Source organism: Bos mutus, chromosome 5, assembly GCF_027580195.1.
Source record: "Bos mutus isolate GX-2022 chromosome 5, NWIPB_WYAK_1.1, whole genome shotgun sequence".
Lineage (NCBI taxonomy): Eukaryota > Metazoa > Chordata > Mammalia > Artiodactyla > Bovidae > Bos > Bos mutus.
In genome coordinates, this window is record NC_091621.1 from 83,334,116 (window position 1) to 83,360,163 (window position 26,048).

General features: G+C 38.6%; 1 protein-coding gene across 1 annotated transcript in view; it reads left to right on the plus strand.

The window, feature by feature from the left end:
* Positions 1 to 26,048, plus strand: part of PIK3C2G (phosphatidylinositol-4-phosphate 3-kinase catalytic subunit type 2 gamma) — a 474,611-nt gene that overhangs the window by 397,346 nt on the left and 51,217 nt on the right. The window contains exon 30 of the mRNA XM_070370044.1: positions 18,113 to 18,188. Within this exon, the coding sequence (XP_070226145.1) occupies positions 18,113 to 18,188 (76 nt within the window). The remainder of the gene's footprint in view (positions 1 to 18,112; positions 18,189 to 26,048) is intronic.

Genomic DNA, 26,048 nt, shown 5'->3' on the forward strand with positions numbered 1-26,048 from the left:
AATCTACTCTTGGTAAAGATGCCATGAAGATTGTTGAAATGACAACAAAAACTTTTAAATATTACATAACTTAGTTGATAAAACAACAGCACAGCTTGAGCAGATTGATTGCAATTTAAAAAAACATTCTACTGTGGATAAATGCTATCAAACAGCATTGCCTGCTACAGAGAAATCATTTGTCAAAGAGGCAGCATGTCATCTTATTTGAAGAAGTTGCTGCAACCACCCCGACCTTCAGCCTGATTAGTCAGCAACCATCAACAGCAGGGTAAGACCCTCCACCATTGAAAGATTACAATTTGCTGAAGGCTCAGATGATAGTTAGCATTCTTTTAGCAATAAAGTATTTTTAAACAAGTTATGTATGTTTTTTAAAGACATATTGCTATTGCTCACTTAATAGACTACAGTATATTATAAACATCACTTTTATATGCACCAGGAAACCAAAAAGTTTGTGTGACTCACTTTATTGCTATATTCACTTTATTATGGCGTTCTGAAATTGAACCTGCAATATCTCCAAGGTATGACTGTATCTAGCTAGGTATTGGTATGTTTTTTTAAGAACCTTTTTCTGACATGTGCTTCCCAGGTGATGCTAGCAGTAAAGAACCTGCCTACCAATGCAGGAGACATAAGAGACGTGGGTTTAATCCCTGGGTTGGGAAGATCCCCTGGAGGAGGGCATGGCAACACACTCCAATATTCTTGCCTAGAGAATCCCATGGACAGAGGAGTCTGGCGGGCTATAAGTCCATAGGGTCACCAAGAGGCAGACACGACTGAAGTGACTGAGCACACACACACGTTTCTGACACCACCAGGTTTGGGAACAGCTCTAGAAATTCAAAAGCTGAATCAGATATGTACACTGCTCTAAGAAAATTACAATCCTTGTCCATATTCTGTGTATGTTGATTATGTTCCAGAGCTTCATAAAGACTCATAATTTCACACATGGGAGTTTTCTTTCCTTTATTGCTAAGGAACTTTATGGGGGTTTTCCTGGTGGCTCAGTGGTAAAGAACCAACCTGCAATGCAAGAGAGGCAGGTTCAGTCACTGGATTGGGAAGATTACTCTGGAGAAGGAAATGGCAACCCACTCCAGTATTCTTGCCTGGAAAATCCCAGGGACAGAGGAGCTGGGCGGGCCACAGTCCACAGGGTCACAGAGAATCAGACATGACTTACCGACTAAACAACAACGAACTTTATGCATCTGATCCATTACTCGTTATACATATTATACAGTGATAGAACACTAATAATTTGACAGGGACATCAGCAGATGCTGACTAGCCTTAATAATCAGTGTGACCTGACTGACCACCCAGGTTCTCCGTGATATATAATGTCAATTTTCAATTATCTTCAAATAGATTATCCACAGTGAAAGCTTAAGTGTCTCCATATGCTGGCGTATGCTTCCCTGATTCCATTTGTTTATATACAAGGAATGAAAACTTATTTTAAGAGCAGCTAAATAAACATTATTGGCCTAAAAATCACATAAATAACTTCAAAGTAAATCATGTTATTTTGAAATTTTTAAAAACCTTTGTATTACTGATGCAGTTCTTCCCTTCTCTCATATGTTTTAAAAGAGCTATCTGCATAAACACTAAAATCTATAAAGTCAGGGATATAACATAAATATTGTAATTATTTTAAGTGATATGGACAACTTAGAGGACTTGTTTACATACACATATTTTTCCTCTTCTAATAAGACAGTTATTTTGTAATATTTATAAAATAAATTTATTTTATTTTAGCAGATATTTTATTTTATTTTAGCAAATATTTTATTTTATTTTAGCAGATATTTTATTTTATTTTATTTCAGCAGATATTTCTCTGCTGAATACTCCTGTGATAGGATTATCCTCATTTCTGACCCTGGAAAAATCCTCATAAAAATACTTTTCTTCTTCCATAGCTGCTTATCATTTGGCAATGTAGGAAAGACAAACAATTCTATTATGTCTATACATTAAACATTGCAGTCTTTTTAGTTATGTGAAGCAGGTATCTGTAACTATTTAAAAATATTTTATATCACTGTACATAATTCTGTAAAGGCTTTTAATTTTTACTGATCACTTACTATGTATAACACTCTAGATTAAAAACTTAAAATTGGTTGTAGAGAACAAATTGGAAAGATTAAAATAATGCAATATGTTCTTTACTCTCAATGAATTTATAATATGGTGATAAATACAGACATTAAATATAAATAATAGATGGCAGCGAGTGGAAAAGGAGGAGAAAAGAAAGTAGTAGGTACATCTTGAATATGAAATTGGACAACATTACCTTTTTAAAATAAAATATTATATACCCTTTCAGGGGCATAGTCAGTTGTAAGCAGTCTTGTTTTCTTGTCAAGGAAATGAGATGAAAAAGCTGCTTTGAAGTCCGGTCTCAAGTATCAGAGTTAAGTTAGATGTGAGATGTCTCTGGAGGTTTTATCTGAACCCAAGGTATATGTGCATCATATGTGTTTCAATTACCAATGATACACATATATGTATCATCAGTAAAACCAGTTCAGTTCACTTCAGTCACTCAGTCCTGTCCGACTCTTTGCGACCCCATGAATCACAGCACGCCAGGCCTCCCTGTCCATCACCAACTCCTGGAGTTCACGTCCATAGAGTCAGTGATGCCATCCAGCCATCTCATCCTCTGTCGTCCCCTTCTCCTCCTGCCCCCAATCCCTCCCAGCATCAGAGGCTTTTCCAATGAGTCAACTCTTCGCATGAGGTGGCCAAAGTACTGGAGTTTCAGTTTTAGCATCATTCCCTCCAAAGAAATCCCAGGGCTGATCTCCTTCAGAATGGACTGGTTGGATCTCTTTGCAGTCCAAGGGACTCTCAAGAGTCTTCTCCAACACCACAGTCAAAAGCATCAATTCTTCAGCACTCAGCTTTCTTCACAGTCCAACTCTCACATCCATACATGACCACTGGAAAAAACATAGCCTTGACTAGACAAACATTTGTTGGCAAAGTAATGTCTCTGCTTTTGAATATGCTATCTAGATTGGTCATAACTTTCCTTCCAAGGAGTAAGTGCCTTTTAATTTCATGGCTGCGGTCACCATCTGCAGTGGTTTTGCAGCCCAAAGAAATAAAGTCTGACACTATTTCCACTGTTTCCCCATCGATTTCCCATGAAGTGATGGGACCAGATGCCTGATCTTCATTTTCTGAATGTTGAGCTTTAAGCCGACTTTCTCACTCTCCTTTTTCACTTTCATCAAGAGGCTTTTGAGTTCCTCTTCACTTTCTGCCATAAGGGTGGTGTCATCTGCACATCTGAGGTTATTGATATTTCTCCCGGCAATCTTGATTCCAGCTTGTGCTTCTTCCAGACCAGCGTTTCTCACGATGTACTCTGCATAGAAGTTAAATAAGCAGGGTGACAATATACAGCCTTGACATACTCCTTTTCCTATTTGGAACCAGTCTGTTGTTCCATGTCCAGTTCTAACTGTTGCTTCCTGATCTACATACAAATTTCTCAAGAGGCAGGTCAGGTAGTCTGGTATTCCCATCTCTTTCAGAATTTTCCACAGTTTATTGTGATCCACATAGTCAAAGGCTTTTGCATAGTCAATAAAGCAGAAATAAATGTTTTTCTGGAACTCTCTTGCTTTTTCGATGATCCAGCGGATGTTGGCAATTTGATCTCTGGTTCCTCTGCCTTTTCTTAAACCAGCTTGAACATCTGGAAGTTCACGGTTCACGTAATGCTGAAGCCTGGCTTGGAGAATTTTGAGTATTATTTTACTAGCATGTGAGATGAGTGCAATTGTGCAGTAGTTTGAGCATTCTTTGGCATTGCCTTTCTTTGGGACTGGAATGAAAACTGACCTTTTCCAGTCCTGTGGCCATTGCTGCGTTTTCCAAATTTGCTGGCATATTGAGTGCAGCACTTTCACAGCATCATCTTTCAGGATTTGAAATAGCTTAACTGGAATTCCATCACTTCCACTAGTTTTGTTCATAGTGATGCTTTCTAAGGCCCACTTGACTTCACATTCCAGGATGTCTGGCTCTAGGTGAGTGATCACACCATCGTGATTATCTGGATTGTAAAGATCTTTTTTGTATAGTTCTTCTGTGTATTCTTGTCACCTCTTCTTAATATCTTCTGCTTCTGTTAGGTCCATACCATTTCTGTCCTTTATTGGGCCCATCTTTGCATGAAATGTTCCCTAGGTATCTCTAATTTTCTTGGAGAGATCCTTAGTCTTTCCCATTCTGTTGTTTTCCTCTATTTCTTTGCATTGATCGCTGAGGAAGGCTTTCTTATCTCTTCTTGCTATTCTTTGGAACTCTGCATTCAGATGCTTATATCTTTCCTTTTCTCCTTTGCTTTTTGCTTCTCTTCTTTTCACAGCTATTTGTAAGGCCTCCTCAGACAGCCATTTTGCTTTTTTGCATTTCTTTTCCATGGAGATGGTCTTGATTCCTGTCTCCTGTACAATATCAGGAACCTCCGTCCATACTTCATCAGGCACTGTATCTATCAGATCTAGTCCCTTAAATCTATTTCTCACTTCCACTGTATAATCATAAGGGATTTGATTTAGGTCATACCTGAATGGTCTAGTGGTTTTCCCTACTTTCTTCAATTTCAGTCTGAATTTGGCAATAAGGAGTTCATGATCTGAGCCACAGTCAGCTCCTGGTCTTGTTTTGGTTGACTCTATAGAGCTTCTCCATCCTTGGCTGCAAAGAATAGAATCAATCTGATTTTGGTGTTGACCATCTGGTGATGTCCATGTGTAGAGTCTTCTCTTGTGTTGTTGGACGAGGGTGTTTGCTATGACCAGTGCATTTTCTTGGCAAAACTCTATTAGTCTTTGCCCTGCTTCATTCCGTATTCCAAGACCAAATTTGCCTGTTACTCCAGGTGTTTCTTGACTTCCTACTTTTGCATTCCAGTCCCCTATAATGAAAAGGACATCTTTTTTGGGTGTTAGTTCTAAAAGGTCTTGTAGATCTTCGTAGAACCATTCAACTTCAGCTTCTTCAGTGTTACTGGTTGGGGCATAGACTTGGATTACTATGATACTGAATAGTTTGCTTTGGAAACAAACAGAGATCGTTCTGTCGTTTTTGAGATTGCATCCAAGTACTGCATTTCAAACTCTTTTGTTGACCATGATGGCTACTCCATTTCTTCTGAGGGATTCCTGCCTGAAGTAGTAGATATAGTGGTCATCTGAGTTAAATTCACCCATCCAGTCCATTTTAGTTCACTGATTCCTAGAATGTTGATGTTCACTCTTGCCATCTCCTGTTTGACCACTTCCAATTTGCCTTGATTAATGGACCTGACATTCCAGCTTCCTATGCAATATTGCTCTTTACAGCATTGAACCTGCTTCTATCACCAGTCTCATTCACAACTGGGTATTGTTTTTGCTTTGGCTCCAACCCTTCATTCTTTCTGGAGTTATTTCTCCACTGATCTCCAGTAGCATACTGGGCACCTACTGACCTGGGGAGTTCCTCTTTCAGTATCCTATCATTTTGCCTTTTCATACTGTTCATGGGGTTCTCAAGGCAAGAATACTGAAGTGGTTTGCCATTCCCTTCTCCAGTGGACCACATTCTGTCAGACCTCTCCACCATTACCTGCCCATCTTGGGTGGCCCCACAAGGCATGGCTTAGTTTCATTGAGTTAGACAAGGCTGTGGTTCTAGTGTGATTAGATTGACTATTTTTCTCTGAGTATGGTTTCAGTGTGTCTGCGCTCTGATGCCCTCTTGCAACACCTACCATCTTACTTGGGTTTCTCTTACCTTGGACGTGGGGTATCTCTTCACAGCTGCTCCAGCAAAGCGCAGCCACTGCTCCTTACCTTTGACGAGGGCTATCTCCTCACTGCCGCCCCTTCTGACTTTGAACATGGAATAGCTCCTCTAGGCCAGTAACTCAAATAGAGGGATGACTATGAATCCCTGAGACCATCGTTCTCCCCTCTCCTTCTCTCTCTTCTCTCCACTCCCCTTCTCCACACATAAATTGGCTGATAAAACAGACAAAAATGAGGACTGCAGTTACACACTATTTCACTTTCTTCTAATGAGGCTGTAAGCACCAATTTAGACATTCTAGCCCTCTATCTACTTGGTTTTATTTTTGCTTGTTTAGCTTGACTCCCGTCCCTCGAACTGATTGAAACTTCTTTTTTCTTTCAATGTGTGCAGTTTCATTCCACAAGTAAACGATAGTCGTCATAACAGGGATTCCTTTTGTTTCTTTAAATTTTGCTCTGTTTTGGTTAAATTATGTTGTAAACTAAGTAAGATCTTTATAAAGGGCAATATAAACATGTAATAAAAGTTACAGCAAATGATTGCAGTACCTAAACAAATGTGTTCCCACACTGGGTTTAGCTGAGATAATCCAACAGCTGTTGTCTGAAAACTTTTAAAAACCATATTCACTGTGATTTTTAGCTCTTAGTCTTATTGCTTATTTCTAGTAGTCCCTTAAAATAAGGAATGCTATCACTTTCGGCATAAGCAATATTATTTTTTTAAGCAGAAATCAAATGTCAAAATAAATCCAAACGGGTAAATCCTGTCTTAATAGTGAACATATGTTTCTTGTTCTCTGCTTGCTAAACCCAGATGTTAATTACTGCATTTGTCACTATATTGCTCTTTTCCTATTTGAAGCTGGCTGAGCTTATGATGCAGGCAGGATAAATGTCATATGTGTATCATCAGTAAAACTAAGATTATTTTTCAGACTCTGGAAAAATGCTGATGACATTTTAGAGCCAGGATTATAAAAGATTCCTTAGAAGTTCACTATTTTTCACAGTGCCAATCTTCCATGTAACTCCAATACAAATATAGTGGGTTGAACTACATTAAAGACTGGACATTCTGACAAGCTGCTCTATGAAAAAAGCAATAAAATATAATTACTGTTCAACTTTGATTTAAAACTCTTAAAGGAATTCATTTTTAAATTCACATTTTTATAGTGCTTCATGGTGTTTGAGAGAGATAGATTTAGCTTATTGTTTTAACTTGTTGAAACTAAATCTTGCAGTCAGTTCTAGATGTTGGCTGGCCAGTTAATAAATGGGAATTCTTAATGTGTTATTTTAAAGAAAGAAAAAATTGATCTCAGTGTCATATTACATTACTTCTGATCTTTGCAAGGATTTAACTCTCTGTCGTCTTTGAGAACAAGAATATATTCATATGCTATTAGAAAAACACTTAGGTTTTGGGTGACTTTGAATTGATCAACTCTCTCAAAAATCAATTATTTAAAATTACAAACGACTTATTAATATAATTGGTAAACAAACTATTAATATGAGCTCTGAGTTTGAAATATAAGCTGATGGAGATTTTGGTTTAAAATTGCTCAGTTGGCTTTTAGATTTACTTTTTGCTGACTGAATTTCTAATTTAAAAACACATTATTAGACATTAAGAATCCTGTATTAGTTAAATAAAGATCAACTTTAGCAAAGAAAAAATATGTGTAACCTCATAGTGTATTTAGTATAGCTTAGTGCATTTACCTGGATAATTGATATCAAAGTTCAATAACTTTAGAATCATTTAAGATAAATGGAAGTGGAAGTGAGAAATAGATTTAAGGGTCTAGATCTGGTAGATAGAGTGCCTGATGAACTATGGACAGAGGTTTGTGACATTGTACAGGAGACAGGGATTAAGACCATCCCTAAGAAAAAGAAATGCAAAAAAGCAAAATGGCTATCTGAGGAGGCCTTACAAATAGCTGTGAAAAGAAGAGAAGGAAAAAGCAAAGGAGAAAAGGAAAGATATAAGCATCTGAATGCAGAGTTCCAAAGAATACCAAGGAGAGATAAGAAAGCCTTCCTCAGTGATCAATGCAAAGAAATAGAGGAAAACAACAGAATGGGAAAGACTAGAGATCTCTTCAAGAAAATCAGAGATACCAGGGAACATTTCATGCAAAGATGGGCTCGATAAAGGACAGAAATGGTATGGACCTTACAGAAGCAGAAGATGTTAAGAGGTGGCAAGAATACACAGAAGACCTGTGCAAAAAAGATCTTCATGACCCAAATAATGATGATGGTATGATCACTCACCTACAACCAGAAATCCTGAAATGTGAAGTCAAGTGGGCCTTAGAAAGCATCACTACGAACAAAGCTAGTGGAAGTGATGGAATTCCAGTTGAGCTATTCCAAATCCTGAAAGATGATGCTATGAAAGTGCTGCACTCAATATGTCAGCAAATTTGGAAAACTCAGCAGTGGCCACAGGACTGGAAAAGGTCAGTTTTCATTCCAATCCCAAAGAAAGGCAATGCCAAAGAATGCTCAAACTACTGCACAATTGCACTCATCTCACACGCTACTAAAGTAATACTCAAAATTCTCCAAGCCAGGCTTCAGCATTACGTGAACTGTGAACTTCCAGATGTTCGAGCTGGTTTTAGAAAAGGCAGAGGAACCAGAGATCAAATTGCCAATATCCGCTGGCTCATCAAAAAAGCAAGAGAGTTCCAGAAAAACATCTATTTCTGCTTTATTGACTATGCCAAAGCCTTTGACTGTGTGGGTCACAATAAACTGTGGGAAATTCTGAAAGAGATGGGAATACCAGACCACCTGATCTGCCTCTTGAGAAACCTATATGCAGGTCAGGAAGCAAGAGTTAGAACTGGACATGGAACAACAGACTGGCTCCAAATAGGAAAAGGAGTACATCAAGGTTATATATTGTCACCCTGCTTATTTAACTTATATGCAGAGTACCTCATGAGAAACGCTGGTCTGGAAGAAGCACAAGCTGGAATCAATATTGCTGGGAGAAATATCAATAACCTCAGATATGCAGATGACACCACCATTATGGCAGAAAGTAAAGAGGAACTAAAAAGCCTCTTGATGAACGTGAAAAAGGAGAGTGAGAAAGTCGGCTCAACATTCAGAAAACTAAGATCATGGCATCTGGTCCCATCACTTCATGGGAAATAGATAGGGAAACAGTGGAAACAGTATCAGATTTTATTTTTTGAGGGGGCTCCAAAATCACTGCAGATGGTGATTGCAGCCATGAAATTAAAAGATGCTTACTCCTTGGAAGGAAAGTTATGACCAACCTAGACAGTATATTCAAAAGCAGAGACATTACTTTGCCAACAAAGGTCCATGTATGGATGTGAGAGTTGGACTGTGAAGAAAGTTGAGCACCAAAGAATTGATGCTTTTGAACTGTGGTGTTGGAGAAGACTCTTGAGAGTCCCTTGGACTGCAAGGAGATCCAACCAGTCCATCCTAAAGGAGATCAGTCCTGGGTGTTCATTGCAAGGACTGATGCTGAAGCTGAAACTCCAATACTCTGGCCACCTCATGCGAAGATTTGACTCATTGGAAAAGACTCTGATGCTGGGAAAGATTGAGGGCAGGAGGAGAAGGAGACAACAGAGGAGGAGGTGGCTGGATGGCATCACCGACTCAATGGACATGAGTTTGGGTAAACTCTAGGAGCTGGTGATGGAAAGGGAGGCCTGGCGTGTTGCCATTCATGGGGTCGCAAAGAGTGGGACACAAATGAATGACTGAACTGAACCGAACTGAAGATGAATATCAACCATGCATTAATTTACTCACCAAGTATATAATGTTTTACATAGGAAGGATGTTCCATATATTAACAACTGTTAGGGCACATGAACTGATTAATCAGGATAAATGCAGGCCAACAACCCACCTTTTTGGCCATACATGCTTGCATTGGTTGAATGTTTGTTGTGATGGATAAAACTACAGGAGGAGCAGTGGGGAGTGAAGGTTTTCAGGAGTTTGGATCAAAATATACTGAGTTGCTTATGAGGCTTTTAAGTAGAGATGTCCAGTAGAAAATTGACTATTTTCAGTTGAGGGGAAAAGAGAGACTGGAAATATAAATATTGGAGTTTCAGCTAATAATTGGTTTTTCTTGCCATGAGTCTGGATATTACTTAGGGTAAAAATGTAAATATTAAAGAGAAGAGGTCTGAGGATGAGACCATGTAGCACACCAATTTTGAAATTTGAGATGATGGAAGAGAATCAATCTAAGAGACTGAGAAAAAGCAATCTGTTAGAAACTGAAAGAATCTGGTGCCTGGAATTCAAGAGAAGGAAATATTTCAAAGAAGAAGGGATGATGACATCCTGTTTCAGATGCTACTGATGGGTCAAAAATTGAGAACTGACCACTGGATTAACAAAATGGATATCTTTGGTGAATTTACCAAGTCAGTTTGATGAGAGTGTTGGGAACAAAAATCTGATTAAAATGGGCTCAAAGGAGAATGTGAAGAGAGAAATTTGGGGTAGAAAGAAGAAAACAATCCTTGTAGAATCTTTGCTCTAAGGATGAATGGGGAGGGGAGGCAAAGGAGGAGGGGGAAAATAGTGTGCAGGGAAATGTAAGTCAAGAATTTTTTTTTTTTTTTAATGAATGATGTATAAGCTGGTAGGAAAATCCACTAAAGAATCAAAAATTGGTGATGCACTTAGCCAGATATCAGAGTGATGACGTAAAGTAGAGAAGAAGGCATGCTATCTGGTGCCCAATCAGTCTCAAATTAGAGCACAGGCAGTCCACCTACGTAGCAGACAAAATGGCAGAGGTATGGTAAGATAATAGATATTGGGAGCTTATAAAAATTCTTCTCTGTGGCTGTTTTTTCTATCAACAAGAAGATTGAAAGATGGAGAAAGCATGTTCACATTTTGAGGAGTGAGGTTAAGACATTAAATAGTCCTATAGGTGAATGGAACACCAAATGGGATAGTGATATGTGTAAAATTGCCAGAAAATCTTGAATGCCAATTCAAGTACCATCGGGTAGTGGGCTTGAGGTGACAGTAAGATCAGTAAGCATGAATGAGTGATTTTCTTTAGCAATATTCTTCAGGCCTGTTACAGTTGCAGAGTTGGCAGAGAGTAACCAGAGTTATTTTGTTTTCATTTTTTGCAAGTGAATGATAACATAAAGGGAGAAAGGGTCAAAGGAGTTGAAAGGAGTATGCAAGAGAGTTATTATAAGTATCGACCATAAGATCCATATTGGCTAAGGAAGGATATTAGAATATGAGAGGGGTTAAGTTCAGTGTAAAGATCAACAGATTGTTCAAGTTACATAACTAGAGGAAGTGAGCTGAAAAGGAGGGAGCAGGTGCTTGTAGCCTCAGAGGCTAGAAATCAAGACAATGGAAGAACTTCAGTCATTGATCAAGATAAGATCAATAGAACAAAAGTGAGCAATGGAGTGAGATGCAGAATAAGATTACTGGATGAAATGAATGTTTTTTTAAAAGGATGTTTTGTGTCAATATTAAAGTATATGACTGATTCATGTCAACATATGGCAAAAACCACTACAATATTGTAAAGTAATTGGAAAGAAAGAAAGAAAAAGAAAAACATAAGTGTGAATTGTGACTGGTACTATAGGAAAAAATGACAATGTTCCAAGATTTTAAATGTTCTTGGAATAAAGGCCAGTGACCTAGAGCTCAGTAGACAAGTGAAACAAGAGGGAGAGGGCTGTGTAGTAGACATGGATATTCAAAGCAAGGCATTTTTAGATAGGAAGCAAGTGTGGAGATTAGAAGAGAAAGGAGATGCAAGGAGGAGACCTACCCCATCACCAGGGCCAGGGTTATAAAGGGAAATGTGAGACAGCACTTCCATCATTTCAGAAACTTACAAGGAAAGCAGAGTGGAATACTTGGAGAATAGAATACGTTGAGCTTACAAGGGATTTTGCTGATGACATTCTCTAAGTCTGGCTTCTATTTTTCCTTTCCTCCACAATGCTGCACTGTAAACTTTCTAAGAAATATCTTAGAAATATACTCATCGCATATAAGCATATTGTGTGTGTTAGTTGCTCAGTCATGTCCGACTCTTTGCAACCCCGTTGACTGTAGCTCGCCAGGCTCCCCGTCCATGGAATTTTCCAGACAGAAGTACTAGAGTGGGTTGCCATTCCCTTCTCCAGAATATATAGTATATAAGTATAAAATTATTTTTCTGAAAATAATATCATATTTTTCTGTTTATAACTCATCAATATGTCCCAGTTGCTTCACGCTTGTGCAGAAGACTAGAGTGCCCTAGGATTCCTGCAAAACTCTCTGTAGGCACACCTGTCCCCCTAGGTATTCTTCATGTCTATAGGTCATTGGCAGTGGTAACACAGTTGAGCCTGGGCATACCAATTATACTCTACATTCTTTTTTATACTAATTTCAATCAGTCAACCCCTTATGAGTTCTGATATTCAGTTTTCTCATTTCTAGAATGAAGTGGAGTTTTTCCTCTGGGAAACTATTACCATTTGAAGAATTAAACAGAAAAGTAACATTCTTTGTGATGGGAGAATATTGTAGGTATGTCAGGATATTTAGAATAAGTAGCCTTATTCATTAATTGCCAATTGTACTTGCTAGTCATTGAGACAACCAAAAGTGTGCCCATACATCTTTAAGCATCTTACACTGTAGGATAGCTAGATAAAATGTAGGCTGCCCAGTTAAATCTGAATATGAGATAAATAAATTTCTGGCTCAGGTGGTAAAGAATCTGCCTGCAATGTGGGAGACCCAGGTTCTGTCCCTGGGTCAGGAAGATCCCTTGGGAAAGGGCACGGCAACCCACTCCAGTGTTCTTGCCTGGAGAATCCCATGGATAGAGGAGTATGGCCGGCTACAAGCCAGGGGATTGCAAAGAGTTGGACATAGCTGAGTGACTAACACTTTCAGTTTTCACACTGCAAATATTGCATGGACATCATCTTTTTTTAAAACATATATATTAAAAAAAATATTGATTGATTTATCTGGCTGTGCCAGGTCCTAGTTGCAGCATGCAGAATCTTCAATTTTCATTGTGGCATGCAGGAATCTTTTAATTGCAGCATGTGGGATCTAGTTCCTTGACCAGTGATAGAATCCAGCTCCCCTACATTGGGACCAGGGACTTAGCCACTGGACCACTTGGATGCTCGGGATGAAGTCCCGAGCATCATCTGTTTTTTATTTATTATATCTGGCAGCTCTACATTTGGAGAGCCCTGCAGACTAGGAGTATATCTATAGTCAATGTAAAGAAGGCACCCATAGAGTTGCTCAGTCTACACGACTAAAGACAGCCACACTGCCTGGTGGTCAGAACAAACTCAACTGAAAACACTGGTTCAGGGTTTCAGTGAAAGCAATCATAGCACTAACATTTCGGTAATTCTCCAAACCCTCCAGTAGTGCAACGTGCTAAAAAGCTGTGGGATACATGTGCACAAGTAAAGTCAAATGTGAGAAAAAAATTGATTATTTTGAAATCCAGCAATATTAACTTTCCTATCCTATCATCATTTTTATTGATTTTTTTCCCCTTCCATTGACACTGGATCATGTTTCTCATCGAGTTAAAACCATCTTGCCACAAGAAGAAATTAGCGTTAAGCATGTCACCCACACCTGGAATTACAAATGAGGGTTTCAAGGATATGACAGTGTAAACACAAGGGAATAATTAGCTAGTGGTGACATTTCAGACACTAATTGGGGAGATATTCTGCCTACTACTGAAGTTTAATAACCATTAGGAGGTGAGGTCAAAATGTTGCCAAAATGAGAAGAATAACTGACTAGTTGGCAAAAACCAATGAAGTCAGATTTCCTTCCACAAATTCTGCATGGCCTGAAATTTGACTTCAGACTCTCAAACTAAAAAACTTGATTTGGTCAGCTCTCTGAATATGGATATATTTCTTAAAGATACATTATTAAACAAGTTCACAAGAGAACAACATGTAGAGATCAAAATTGTTAATCAACTAGTTTATAATGATGCATAAAACTGCTACACAGATAAAAATATTTCCATTAGAAGATCAATGTATTCTATATCTGAAATCAGATCTGTTTTTATTAATAAATATTTATTGAGTAAAACTACTCTACTAGATATGAGTGAATAAATGATCTCTGCTCTTGATATCACACTGACTACCCTAAATGAGTAGAGAAAAGAGAATGTGATAAAGCTTGGGCAAGTGGGTGGATAGAGGTGGAAAGAATGGAGAAAGGAACATATAGAAAAGCAGAGGTGAGAGAGCATGAGGAAATACAGTTCAGTAGAGTGGTGGCACTACTCTTGCCTGGAAAATCCCATGGACGGAGAAGCCTGGGGGGCTGCAGTCCATGGGGTCGCTAAGAGTTGGACATGACTGAGCGACTTCACTTTCACTTTTCACTTTCATGCACTGGAGAAAGAAATGGCAACCCACTCCAGTGTTCTTGCCTGGAGAATCCCAGGGACGAGGGAGCCTGGTGGGCTGCCGTCTATGGGGTCACACAGAGTTGGACACGACTGAAGCAACTTAGCAGCGGCAGCAGCATAGTGGTGGCACAGTGGCAAAGCATCTGCCTACAGTGCAGGAGATATGGGAGATGTGGGTTTGATCCCTGGGTCAGGAAGATCCCCTGGAGGAGGAAATGGCAACCCACTCTGGTATTCTTGCCTGAAAAATCCCATGGACAGAGGAGCCTGGTGGGCCACAGTCCATAGGGTTGCAAAGAGTCAGACACTACTTAGTGACTGAGCATGCATGCACAGAAAGAAGTAGCAAATCAAGAGAAAAGAAAATGCATTTAGTTGTGTTCTTTGGGGGTTTTAATTATCTTTAGAACAGTCAAGGAAGCCAATAAAAAGATATTTTGATGTAGTGAAGTAGAGGGCTGAGGTTCAAGAGATAGAATGGAGATAAAACTGTAGATTTGCAAATCATTATAATGTCTAGTTTTTAAAAATATTTATGTATTTATTCATTTGTTTATTTGGCTATGCCGGGTCTTAGTTGCGGTGTGTGAACTCTCAGCTGCACCATGTGGGATGTAGTTCCTTGACCAGTTATCAAACCTGGGTTCCCTGCATTGGGAGTTCAGAATCTTACCCCTAGACCACCAGAGAATATAGAAGCCACCAAAGGGGATAACATTACCCGGAAAGAACATGTTAGAACAATGAGAGAAATGAGCCAGAAGTGAAGGACACTAGATCTGAAGTTATAAGCAAAACGAAAAGGAGTCTGAAAAAAAGTGTAAGAAGAGATGGCAGGACAAATGGAAGGAAAACTGGGAGAACAAGAAAGCAAGTGAAAGAGAATTTTTCACTAAAAATGGAGCAGCTATATATATATAAAGGGCCAAGAAAATCTCCATTGGATTTAGGGGGGGAAAAGACCTTAAACAAGAGAAATGATGGTAAGAGCATTTTCAAAGTTCAATTAATGACAGAAACCTGAGTGTGGTAGATCGTAAAGTGAGAGGAAGTTGAAGAAGTGGAATCAGTGTGAGTACTGACAGCTCTTCCCATAAGTTTGTGTTAGAGAGGAGAAAAATAACAGGACTTGAAAAGGACATTAATGACAAGAAATTGTTTTTGTATGCGTATACTTTGCATGGTTTGAGAAATTTTATAACTCATCTGGGGTACCATGTCAGTGTATAAGCTGTCCTACTCTTCCACACTGAGAAAACTTTGACTTTTTTTTAAACTTATCTGGTGGGAAAATAAAATACTGAAAACTGAAACTGAAAGTCGTTCAGTCATGTCCGACTCTTTGCGACCCCATGGACTGTACAGTCCATGGAATTCTCTAGGCCAGAATACTGGAGTGGGTAGCCTTTCCCTTCTCCAGGGGATCTTCCCAACCCAGGGACTGAAGCCAGGTCTCCCACATTGCAGGTGGATTCCTTACCAGCTGAACCACAAGGGAAGCCCAGGAAAAATAAGATGGTACCAGCTAAATTGGGTCCTTATTGTTTTTGTCCAAGTTAATATTGTGATGGCGATTACTCCTTATGGACATATTAATCATCCTTCTCTCTCTTTCTGGAATAAAACTTGGAAGGAATGGAAATGGTGAAGGAAAAATTTCTCTAGGAATAACTGTTAGGGCTATAGTCTTTTTGTGCTTTATGTATACTGTGGCCTCCCTTGCAGTTATTTTTAAATAAAGTGAAGTCTCTCAGTTGTGTCCGACTCTTTGCGACCCCGTGGACTGTAGCCCACCAAGCTCCTCCGTCCATGGGATTCTCCAGGCAAGAATACTGGAGTGGGTTGCCATTTCCTTCTCCAGGGGATCTTCCCGACTTAGGGATCGAACCCAGGTCTCCCACATTGCAGGCAGAGGCTTTAACCTCTGAGCCACCAGGGAAGCCCTACTTTTAAATAAGATGCTATTAATAAAATGGACAGAAATGTAAACATCATAAAAAGAGAAATATGGTTGTAAAGTGAAGGGAAATGGCCATACTTGATTCTTAAGGGAGAGAAAGAAAGAGGGAGGAAAGGAAGAGGAAGGAAGGAAGCAAGCAAGAATGAGAGGGAAGGAGGGAGGGAAAGGAGGAAGGAAGAAAAAGACTATAGACTGGGATATTCTACAAGGTTCTTGAGGAGAAAGGTATAGAATCTGGGACACTGAAGGACATGAGCAGCATTCAGTGGTGTTTTAGTTTGCAAGGGCTGCCATAACAAAGTACCATACACTGGGTGACTTAAAACAACAGAAATGCATTGCACCACAGTTCTCGAAGCTGTGAATGAACACCTGAAATCAAGGTGTCACAGGGTTGATTTCTTCTGACAGGTGTGAATGAAGAATCTATCCCAGGCTTTCACCATGGATTGTAGATGATAGATGGCCATCTCCTCCCTGTCTCTCCACACCATCTTTGCAGCATGAAATATGTCTAAATTTCCCCTTTTTATAAAGACACTAGTCATATCGGATGAGAGGTCCACCCTCCACCATATGACCTCATCCTAACTTAACTAATTATATCTGTAGTTATCCTATTTCCAAAGAAGTTCACATTCTGAGCTACTGTGGGTTAGGATTTCAACATTTTGGGGGAGGGTGCAATTCAATTTAGAATAGATGGGAAGAGAGACAGATCTTCCCTTGGAGAAGGAAGAAAAGAGAAAACATGACTTTGTGCATCTGTAGATTTTTCAGCAGGAAATTCAGAAATCTCCATCTGCCTTTTGTTTTTCTCTAGAGTGGAGACAAAATCATCAGGAAAGGAGTCAGAGTTGGAAGCTTAAGTTTCTGGAAAAGGTTGAAAGAACCATTGCACAGAACAAAGCTAGCTGGGGAGGATGGAGAATGTCAGGTGGCTTTGCAGCTAATATGGCATCAGCTTATGATAGTCAAAAGCAGTAATCAGTTATGTAGTGGTGCCCTTCAGATAAAAAAAAATATAGGAAAGGCTACTTTGCTTAAAACAAAATGCGTGTCAATATAATGGCTTAAAACAAAATGCCTGTCAGTGTCACTAAGGACAAGTCATTCTGATTCATCAGTTAGCCCATTTATTTGGAGTCCAGGTTAAATGTCAGTTTGTTTGTGATCATATCAGTTTAAAAGAGAAGCACACTCACTTCTTTGTAGTAAAATTACACAGAACTAGAATTTCTGCTGAAGCATTCAATACAATCTGTTTCCTCCACTAATCAGATTGTGTTCTAATACAGAGGTCACCTTTTGCATCTTTCTCTTTCTAAATATACCCTAACATTCCATAATGCTTAAAGCTTAGTGAGCATTTCTAGAACTGAACTCTGAAGAGCAATGGTTTTTCACTGAGTGTCTGTGTCCTACTGAGAGTAATTTTTCTCCAAAAGTTTTGTCCAACAGTACACATTTTCTAGAAAAAGGACATGTGAGATTTATGCATAATTATAAAGTTCAAGAGTGTAAACATTGTGGTGAGCTCTAAAAGCGGTGTACACCTGAGCCTCTTAAAGAAATATAAAATAGCCAGATTCTAATCTCGTGAGAGATTAGCTTAATTTAGTGAAAAATTATAGCATTGGCTTAATAGATTTCCTAGTATATTTTGCTTATTTATGGAATCTATAAATATAGATATATCTATAAATAAAAACAGGTATATATAAATATTCTATATTTGGGTCAGTGTTTTCAGAGACTAAGAAATAGGAATGATAAATAAATGTATGAAATGAAAAAAATATATTTTGTCTTATTTTTCAGAGTGATTGTGTACTTAGCTTTTTTCTCTCTGAGCCTGTGGAACAAGCAGTGAAAGAATCATCAGCTGTGGACCTAGGCAAGTAATTTTATCATTATTACCATGTACAATTATTGAGTTTCAATATAATTGTGAGGCTTCCCCAGTGGCTCAGTGGTAAAGAATCTGCCTGCCAGTGCAGGAGACCCAGGTTCAATTCCTGGATTGGGAAGATCCCCTGGAGGAGGAAATGGCAACCCACTCCAGTATTCTTGCCTGGAGAATCCCGTGGACAGAGAAGCCTCGTGGGCTATAGGCCATGGGTTGCAGAGTCAGACCACAACAGAGCATGTATGTACAATTATTGAGTTTTAATTGTATAAAAAATAAGAACTATATGTTTTTAATTTTCAAATTAAAATATTTTTAAAAATAAGGCTTTCATAGTCTTTTCAAACCATTTTTAACCCCTTAGAATATGTTTATCAAGTTAAATTAAACCCAGGTGTGTTTGTCTAATTATAATAATTCCATGCTACCCCACTATTAACTTATTTCAGTTAATTGTGCTTTGAGGTGGAATTGCATTTCAGAGAGAGAGATCCTGGTTTCCCCTGCATGTAAATCTTACAGTTTACTCAACATCTTAGAAAATAACAAAAATAAATATTGGGCAATAATAATGACCATGAATTATCTAGCAGTTTCATACTTATCTTTTAAAGCTCAATAATTATTCCACCTCCTTCATGAAGTCTTATTTTATTAACAGGATCCTAAATGAGCCCAGCAAAATTATCTACCCTATTCTCTGCCAAATGTGTGTTAATTCTAATTAATTTCTCTATCATCTCACATAGATTGGCAAAGACTTTTTTTTTCTAATTTTATTTTATTTTTAAACTTTACATAATTGTATTAGTTTTGCCAAATATCAAAGTGAATCCGCCACAGGTATATATGTGTTCCCCATCCCGAACCCTCCTCCCTCCTCCCTCTCCATACCATCCCTCTGGGCCGTCCAGTGCACCAGCCCCAAGCATCCAGCATCGTGCATCGAACCTGGACTGGCAACTCGTTTCCTACATGATATTTTACATGTTTCAATGCCATTCTCCCAAATCTTCCCACCCTCTCCCTCTCCCACAGAGTCCATAAGACTGTTCTATACATCAGTGTCTCTTTTGCTGTCTCATATACAGAGTTATTGTTACCATCTTTCTAAATTCCATATATATGCGTTAGTATACTGTATTTATGTTTTTCCTTCTGGCTTACTTCACTCTGTATAATAGGCTCCAGTTTCATCCACCTCATTAGAACTGATTCAAATGTATTCTTTTTAATGGCTGAGTAATACTCCATTGTGTATATGTACCACAGCTTTCTTATCCATTCATCTGCTGATGGACATCTAGGTTGCTTCCATGTCCTGGCTATTATAAACAGTGCTGCGATGAACATTGGGGTACACGTGTCTCTTTCCCTTCTGGTTTCCTCAGTGTGTATGCCTAGCAGTGGGATTGCTGGATCATAAGGCAGTTCTATTTCCAGTTTTTTAAGGAATCTCCACACTGTTCTCCATAGTGGCTGTACTAGGTTGCATTCCCACCAACAGTGTAAGAGGGTTCCTTTTCTCCACACCCTCTCCAGCATTTATTATTTGTAGACTTTTGGATCGCAGCCATTCTGACTGGTGTGAAATGGTACCTCATAGTGGTTTTGATTTGCATTTCTCTGATAATGAGTGATGTTGAGCATCTTTTCATGTGTTTGTTAGCCATCTGTATGTCTTCTTTGGAGAAATGTCTATTTAGTTCTTTGGCCCATTTTTTGATTGGGTCGTTTATTTTCTGGAGTTGAGCTGTAGGAGTTGCTTGTATATTTTTGAGATTAGTTGTTTGTCGGTTTGCTTCATTTGCTATTATTTTCTCCCATTCTGAAGGCTGTCTTTTCACCTTGCTAATAGTTTCCTTTGATGTGCAGAAGCTTTTAAGGTTAATTAGGTCCCATTTGTTTATTTTTGCTTTTATTTCCAATATTCTGGGAGGTGGGTCATAGAGGATCCTGCTGTGATGTATGTCGGAGAGTGTTTTGCCTATGTTCTCCTCTAGGAGTTTTATAGTTTCTGGTCTTACGTTTAGATCTTTAATCCATTTTGAGTTTATTTTTGTGTATGGTGTTAGAAAGTGGTCCAGTTTCATTCTTTTACAAGTGGTTGACCAGATATCCCAGCACCACTTGTTAAAGAGATTGTCTTTAATCCATTGTATATTCTTGCCTCCTTTGTCAAAGATAAGGTGTCCATATTTGCGTGGATTTATCTCTGGGCTTTCTATTTTATTCCATTGATCAATATTTCTGTCTTTGTGCCAGTACCATACTGTCTTGATAACTGTGGCTTTGTAGTAGAGCCTGAAGTCAGGTAGGTTGATTCCTCCAGTTCCATTAGACTTTAATACCCCACTTACACCTATGGATAGATCAACTAAACAGAAAATTAACAAGGAAACACAAACTTTAAATGATACAATAGACCAGTTAGACCTAATTGATATCTATAGGACATTTCATCCCAAAACAATGAATTTCACCTTTTTCTCAAGCGCACATGGAACCTTCTCCAGGATAGATCACATCCTGGGCCATAAAGCTAGCCTTGGTAAATTCAAAAAAATAGAAATCATTCCAAGCATTTTTTCTGACCACAATGCAGTAAGATTAGATCTCAATTACAGGAGAAAAACTATTAAAAATTCCAACATATGGAGGCTGAACAACACACTGCTGAATAACCAACAAATCACAGAAGAAATCAAAAAGAAATCAAAATTTGCATAGAAACGAATGAAAATGAAAACACAACAACCCAAAACCTGTGGGACACGGTAAAAGCAGTCCTAAGGGGAAAGTTCATAGCAATACAGGCACACCTCAAGAAACAAGAAAAAAGTCAAATAAATAACCTAACTCTACACCTAAAGCAACTAGAAAAGGAAGAAATGAAGAACCCTAGGGTTAGTAGAAGGAAAGAAATCTTAAAAAATTAGAGCAGAAATAAATGCAAAAGAAACAAAAAAGAGACCATAGCAAAAATCAACAAAACCAAAAGCTGGTTCTTTGAAAGGATAAATAAAATTGACAAACCATTAGCCAGACTCATCAAGAAACAAAGGGAGAAAAATCAAATCAACAAAATTAGAAACGAAAATGGAGAGATCACAACAGACAGCACAGAAATACAAAGGATCATAAGAGACTACTATCAACAATTATATGCCAATAAAGTGGACAACGTGGAAGAAATGGACAAATTCTTAGAAAAGTACAACTTTCCAAAATTGGACCAGGAAGAAATAGAAAATCTTAACAGACCCATCACAAGCATGGAAATTGAAACTGTAATCAAAAATCTTCCAGCAAACAAAAGCCCCGGTCCAGACGGCTTCACAGCTGAATTCTACCAAAATTTAGAGAAGAGCTCACACCTATCCTGCTCAAACTCTTCCAGAAAATTGCAGAGGAAGGTAAACTTCCAAACTCATTCTATGAGGCCACCATCACCCTAATACCAAAACCTGACAAAGATGCCACAAAAAAAGAAAACTACAGGCCAATATCACTGATGAACATAGATGCAAAAATCCTTAACAAAATTCTAGCAATCAGAATCCAGCAACACATTAAAAAGATCATACACCATGATCAAGTGGGCTTTATCCCAGGGATGCAAGGATTCTTCAATATCCGCAAATCAATCAATGTAATACACCACATTAACAAATTGAAAAATAAAAACCATATGATTATCTCAATAGATGCAGAGAAAGCCTTTGACAAAATTCAACATCCATTTATGATAAAAACTCTCCAGAAAGCAGGAATAGAAGGAACATACCTCAACATAATAAAAGCTATATATGACAAACCCACAGCAAACATTATCCTCAATGGTGAAAAATTGAAAGCATTTCCTCTAAAGTCAGGAACAAGACAAGGGTGCCCACTTTCACCATTACTATTCAACATAGTTTTGGAAGTTTTGGCCACAGCAATCAGAGCAGAAAAAGAAATAAAAGGAATCCAAATTGGAAAAGAAGAAGTAAAACTCTCACTATTTGCAGATGACATGATCCTCTACATAGAAAACCCTAAAGATTCCACCAGAAAATTACTAGAAATAATCAATGACTATAGTAAAGTTGCAGGATATAAAATCAACACACAGAAATCCCTTGCATTCCTATACACTAATAATGAGAAAACAGAAAGAGAAATTAAGGAAACAATTCCATTCACCATTGCAACGGAAAGAATAAAATACTTAGGAATATATCTACCTAAAGAAACTAAAGACCTATATATAGAAAACTATAAAACACTGGTGAAAGAAATCAAAGAGGACACTAATAGATGGAGAAATATACCATGTTCATGGATTGGAAGAATCAATATAGTGAAAATGAGTATACTACCCAAAGCAATTTATAGATTCAATGCAATCCCTATCAAGCTACCAACAGTATTCTTCACAGAGCTAGAACAAATAATTTCACAATTTGTATGGAAATACAAAAAACCTCGAATAGCCAAGGCAAAGACTTTTTAAATATCCTATCAATCTAAAGCATTCTTTAATGTAAATCCATTGCCAGTGGCCATCTAATACTGATACTGGTTTTTATCTCACACAAAATTTGCAAACTCATGATTGGCTAGGCCTCACCACCCCCCACCCCAAACTTCCCTTTGCAACTCCCAGTCTTCCTTTTGTCCACATCCACCTTCGTATTCTCTACCTTTAAGATTAGGCCCATCTGCTCATCACCTCTCTCTGTACCTGATATCCTAGTTACTTACCCCTTATGAGTACAGTTCTCTATAGCCAGATCAGGTCTTATAGTGTGATTGTTTACTGTTACATATTTATTTTTGTGTCTGCCTTGTTTCTCTTGTTAGACTGAAAATAACTTTCAGTCAAGCACTCACTTCTCCATTATGTACTGCTCTACACTAACAAATTCTAAATTAATATATGATAATTAAATCACTTTTATTGTGCCTATATTTTATTCATGTAAGTAATGTTACCCTCTAAGATGCTTTGCTTTTATAGTTAAACCATAAACAGTATTGAGTAAGGAAATTTCTTACATTTCATAGCATGTATCTAAAGAAGAATGATGTCCACAAAATAAAATATTTTTAGAGACTGAGACAGAACTGTGTTTGAACGTCTCCTGTGGAGGTGCGGGTCAGCAGTGGACTGCCACTGGGACGGGGCTCTGGGTGCTGCAGACTTGGGTATGACATAAGCCCTCTTGGAGAAGTCACCATTAACACCACCACAGAGCTGCCAGAACTTACACAGGACTGAGAAATAGACTCTTGGAGGGCACAAACAGAAGCTTGTCTACGAGGACCCAGGAGAAAGGAGCAGTGACCACACAAGAGACTGACCCAGATTTGCATGTGAGTGTCCAGGAGTGTCTAGCAGAGGCATGGCTTGGTGGTAGCCTGCTGCAGGGCTGGGGGCACTGAGTGTAGCAGTACATGCATGGGATCTTTTGAAGGAGGTCATCATTATCTTCATTACCTCCACCATAGTTTGGCCACAGGTAAATAGCAGGGAGGGAACACAGCTCCAGCCATCAACAGAAAATTGGATTAAAGATTTATTGAGCATAGCCCTGCCCATAAGAACAAGATCCAATTTTCCCCACAGTCAGTCTCTCCCATCAGGAAGCTTCCATAACCCTCTTATCCTTCTCCATCAGACAGCAGACAGACTGAAAACCACAATCACAGAAAACTAACCATTCTAATCCCATAGACCACAGCCTTGTCTTACTCAATGAAACTATGAGCCATGTCCTGTAGGGCCACCCAAGAGAGAGAGGTCATGGTGGAGAATTCTGACAAAATGTGATCCACTGGAGAAGAGAATGGCAAACCCCTTCAGTATTCTTGCCTTGAGAACCCCATGAACAGTATGAAAAGGTGAAAAGATAGGACACTGAAAGATGAACTCCCCAGGTCAGTAGGTGCCCAATATGCTACTGGAGATCAGTAGAGAAATAACTCCAGAAAGAATGAAGAGACAGAGCCAAAGCAAAAACAACACCCAGTTGTGGATGTGACTGGTGATAGAAGCAAGGTCCAATGCCATAAAGAGCAATATTGCATAAGAACCTGGAATGTTAGGTCCATGAGTCAAGGCAAATTGGAAGTGGTCAAACAGGAGATGGCAAGAGTGAACATCGACATTTTAGGAATCAGCGAACTAAAATGGACTGGAATGGGTGAATTTATCTCAGATGACCATTATATCTGCTATTGTGGGCAAGAATCCCTTAGAAGGAAACGAGTCAACAAAAGAGTCCGAAATGCAGTTCTTGGATGCAGTCTCAAAAAGGACAGAATGATCTCTGTTTGTTTCCAAAGCAAACCATTCAATATCACAGTAATCCAAGTCCATGCCCCGACCAGTAATGCTGAAGAAGCTGAAGTTGAATGGTTCTATGAAGAATTACAAGACCTTCTAGAATTAATACCCAAAAAAAGACGTCCTTTTCATTATAGGGGACTGAAATGCAAAACTAGGAAGTCAAAAACACCTGGAGTAACAGGCAAATTTGGCCATGGAGTACAGAATGAAGCAGGACAAAGTAATAGAGTTTTGCCAAGAGAACGCACTGGTCATAGCAAACAACCTCTTCCAACAAGACAAGAGAAGACTCTACACATATACATCACCAGATGGTTAACACTGAAATCAGATTGAATATATTCTTTGCAGCCAAAGATGGAGAAGCTCTATACAGTCAACAAAAACAAGACTGGGAGCTAGCTGTGGCTCAGATCATGAACTCCTTACTGCCAAATTCAAACTGAAACTGAAGAAAGTAGGGGAAATCACTAGACCATTCAGGTATGATTTAAATCAAATCCCTTATGATTATACAGTGGAAGTGAGAAATAGATTTAAGGGACTAGATCTGATAGACAGAGTGCCTGATGAACTATCAACAGAGGTTGGTGACATTGTACAGGAGACAGGGATCAAGACCATCCACAAGAAAAAGAAATGCAAAACAGCAAAATGGTTGTCTGAGGAGGCCTTACAAATAGCTTTGAAAAGAAGGGAAGTGAAAAACAAAGGAGAAAAGGAAAGATATACCCATTTGAATGCAGAGTTTCAAAGAACAGCAAGGAGAGATAAGAAAGCCTTCCTCAGAGATCAGTGCAAAGAAATAGAGGAAAACAATAGAATGCAAAAGACTAGAGATCTCTTCAAGAAAATTAGAAATACCAAGGGAACATTTCATGCAAAGATGGGCTCGAGAAAGGACAGAAGTGGTACGAATCTAACCGAAGCCAACGATATTAAGAAAAGATCATAAGAATACACAGAAGAACTGTACAAAAGATCTTCATGACCCAGACAATCATGATGGTGTAATCACTCAACTAGAGCCAGACATCCTGGAATGTGAAGTCAAGTGGGCCATAGGAAATATCACTATGAACAAAGCTAGTGGAGGTGATAGAACTCCAGTTGAGCTATTTCAAATCCTAAAAAATGATGCTGTGAAAATGCTGCACTAAATATGCCAGCAAATTTGGAAAATGCAGCAGTAGCCACAGGATTGGAAAATATCAGGTTTAATTCCAAAGAAATTCAAAGAAAGGCAATGCCAAAGAATGCTCAAACTACCACACAATTGCATTCATCTCACATGCTAGTAAAGTAATGCTCAAAATTCTCTAAGCCAGGCTTCAACAATATGTGAACCATAATCTTCCAGATGTTCAAGCTGGTTTTAGAAAAGGCAGAGGAACCAGAGATCAAATTACCAACATCCACTGGATGATGGAAAAAGCAAGAGAGTTCCAGAAAAACACCTACTTCTATTTTATTGACTATGCCAAAGCCTTTGACTGTGTGGATCACAATAA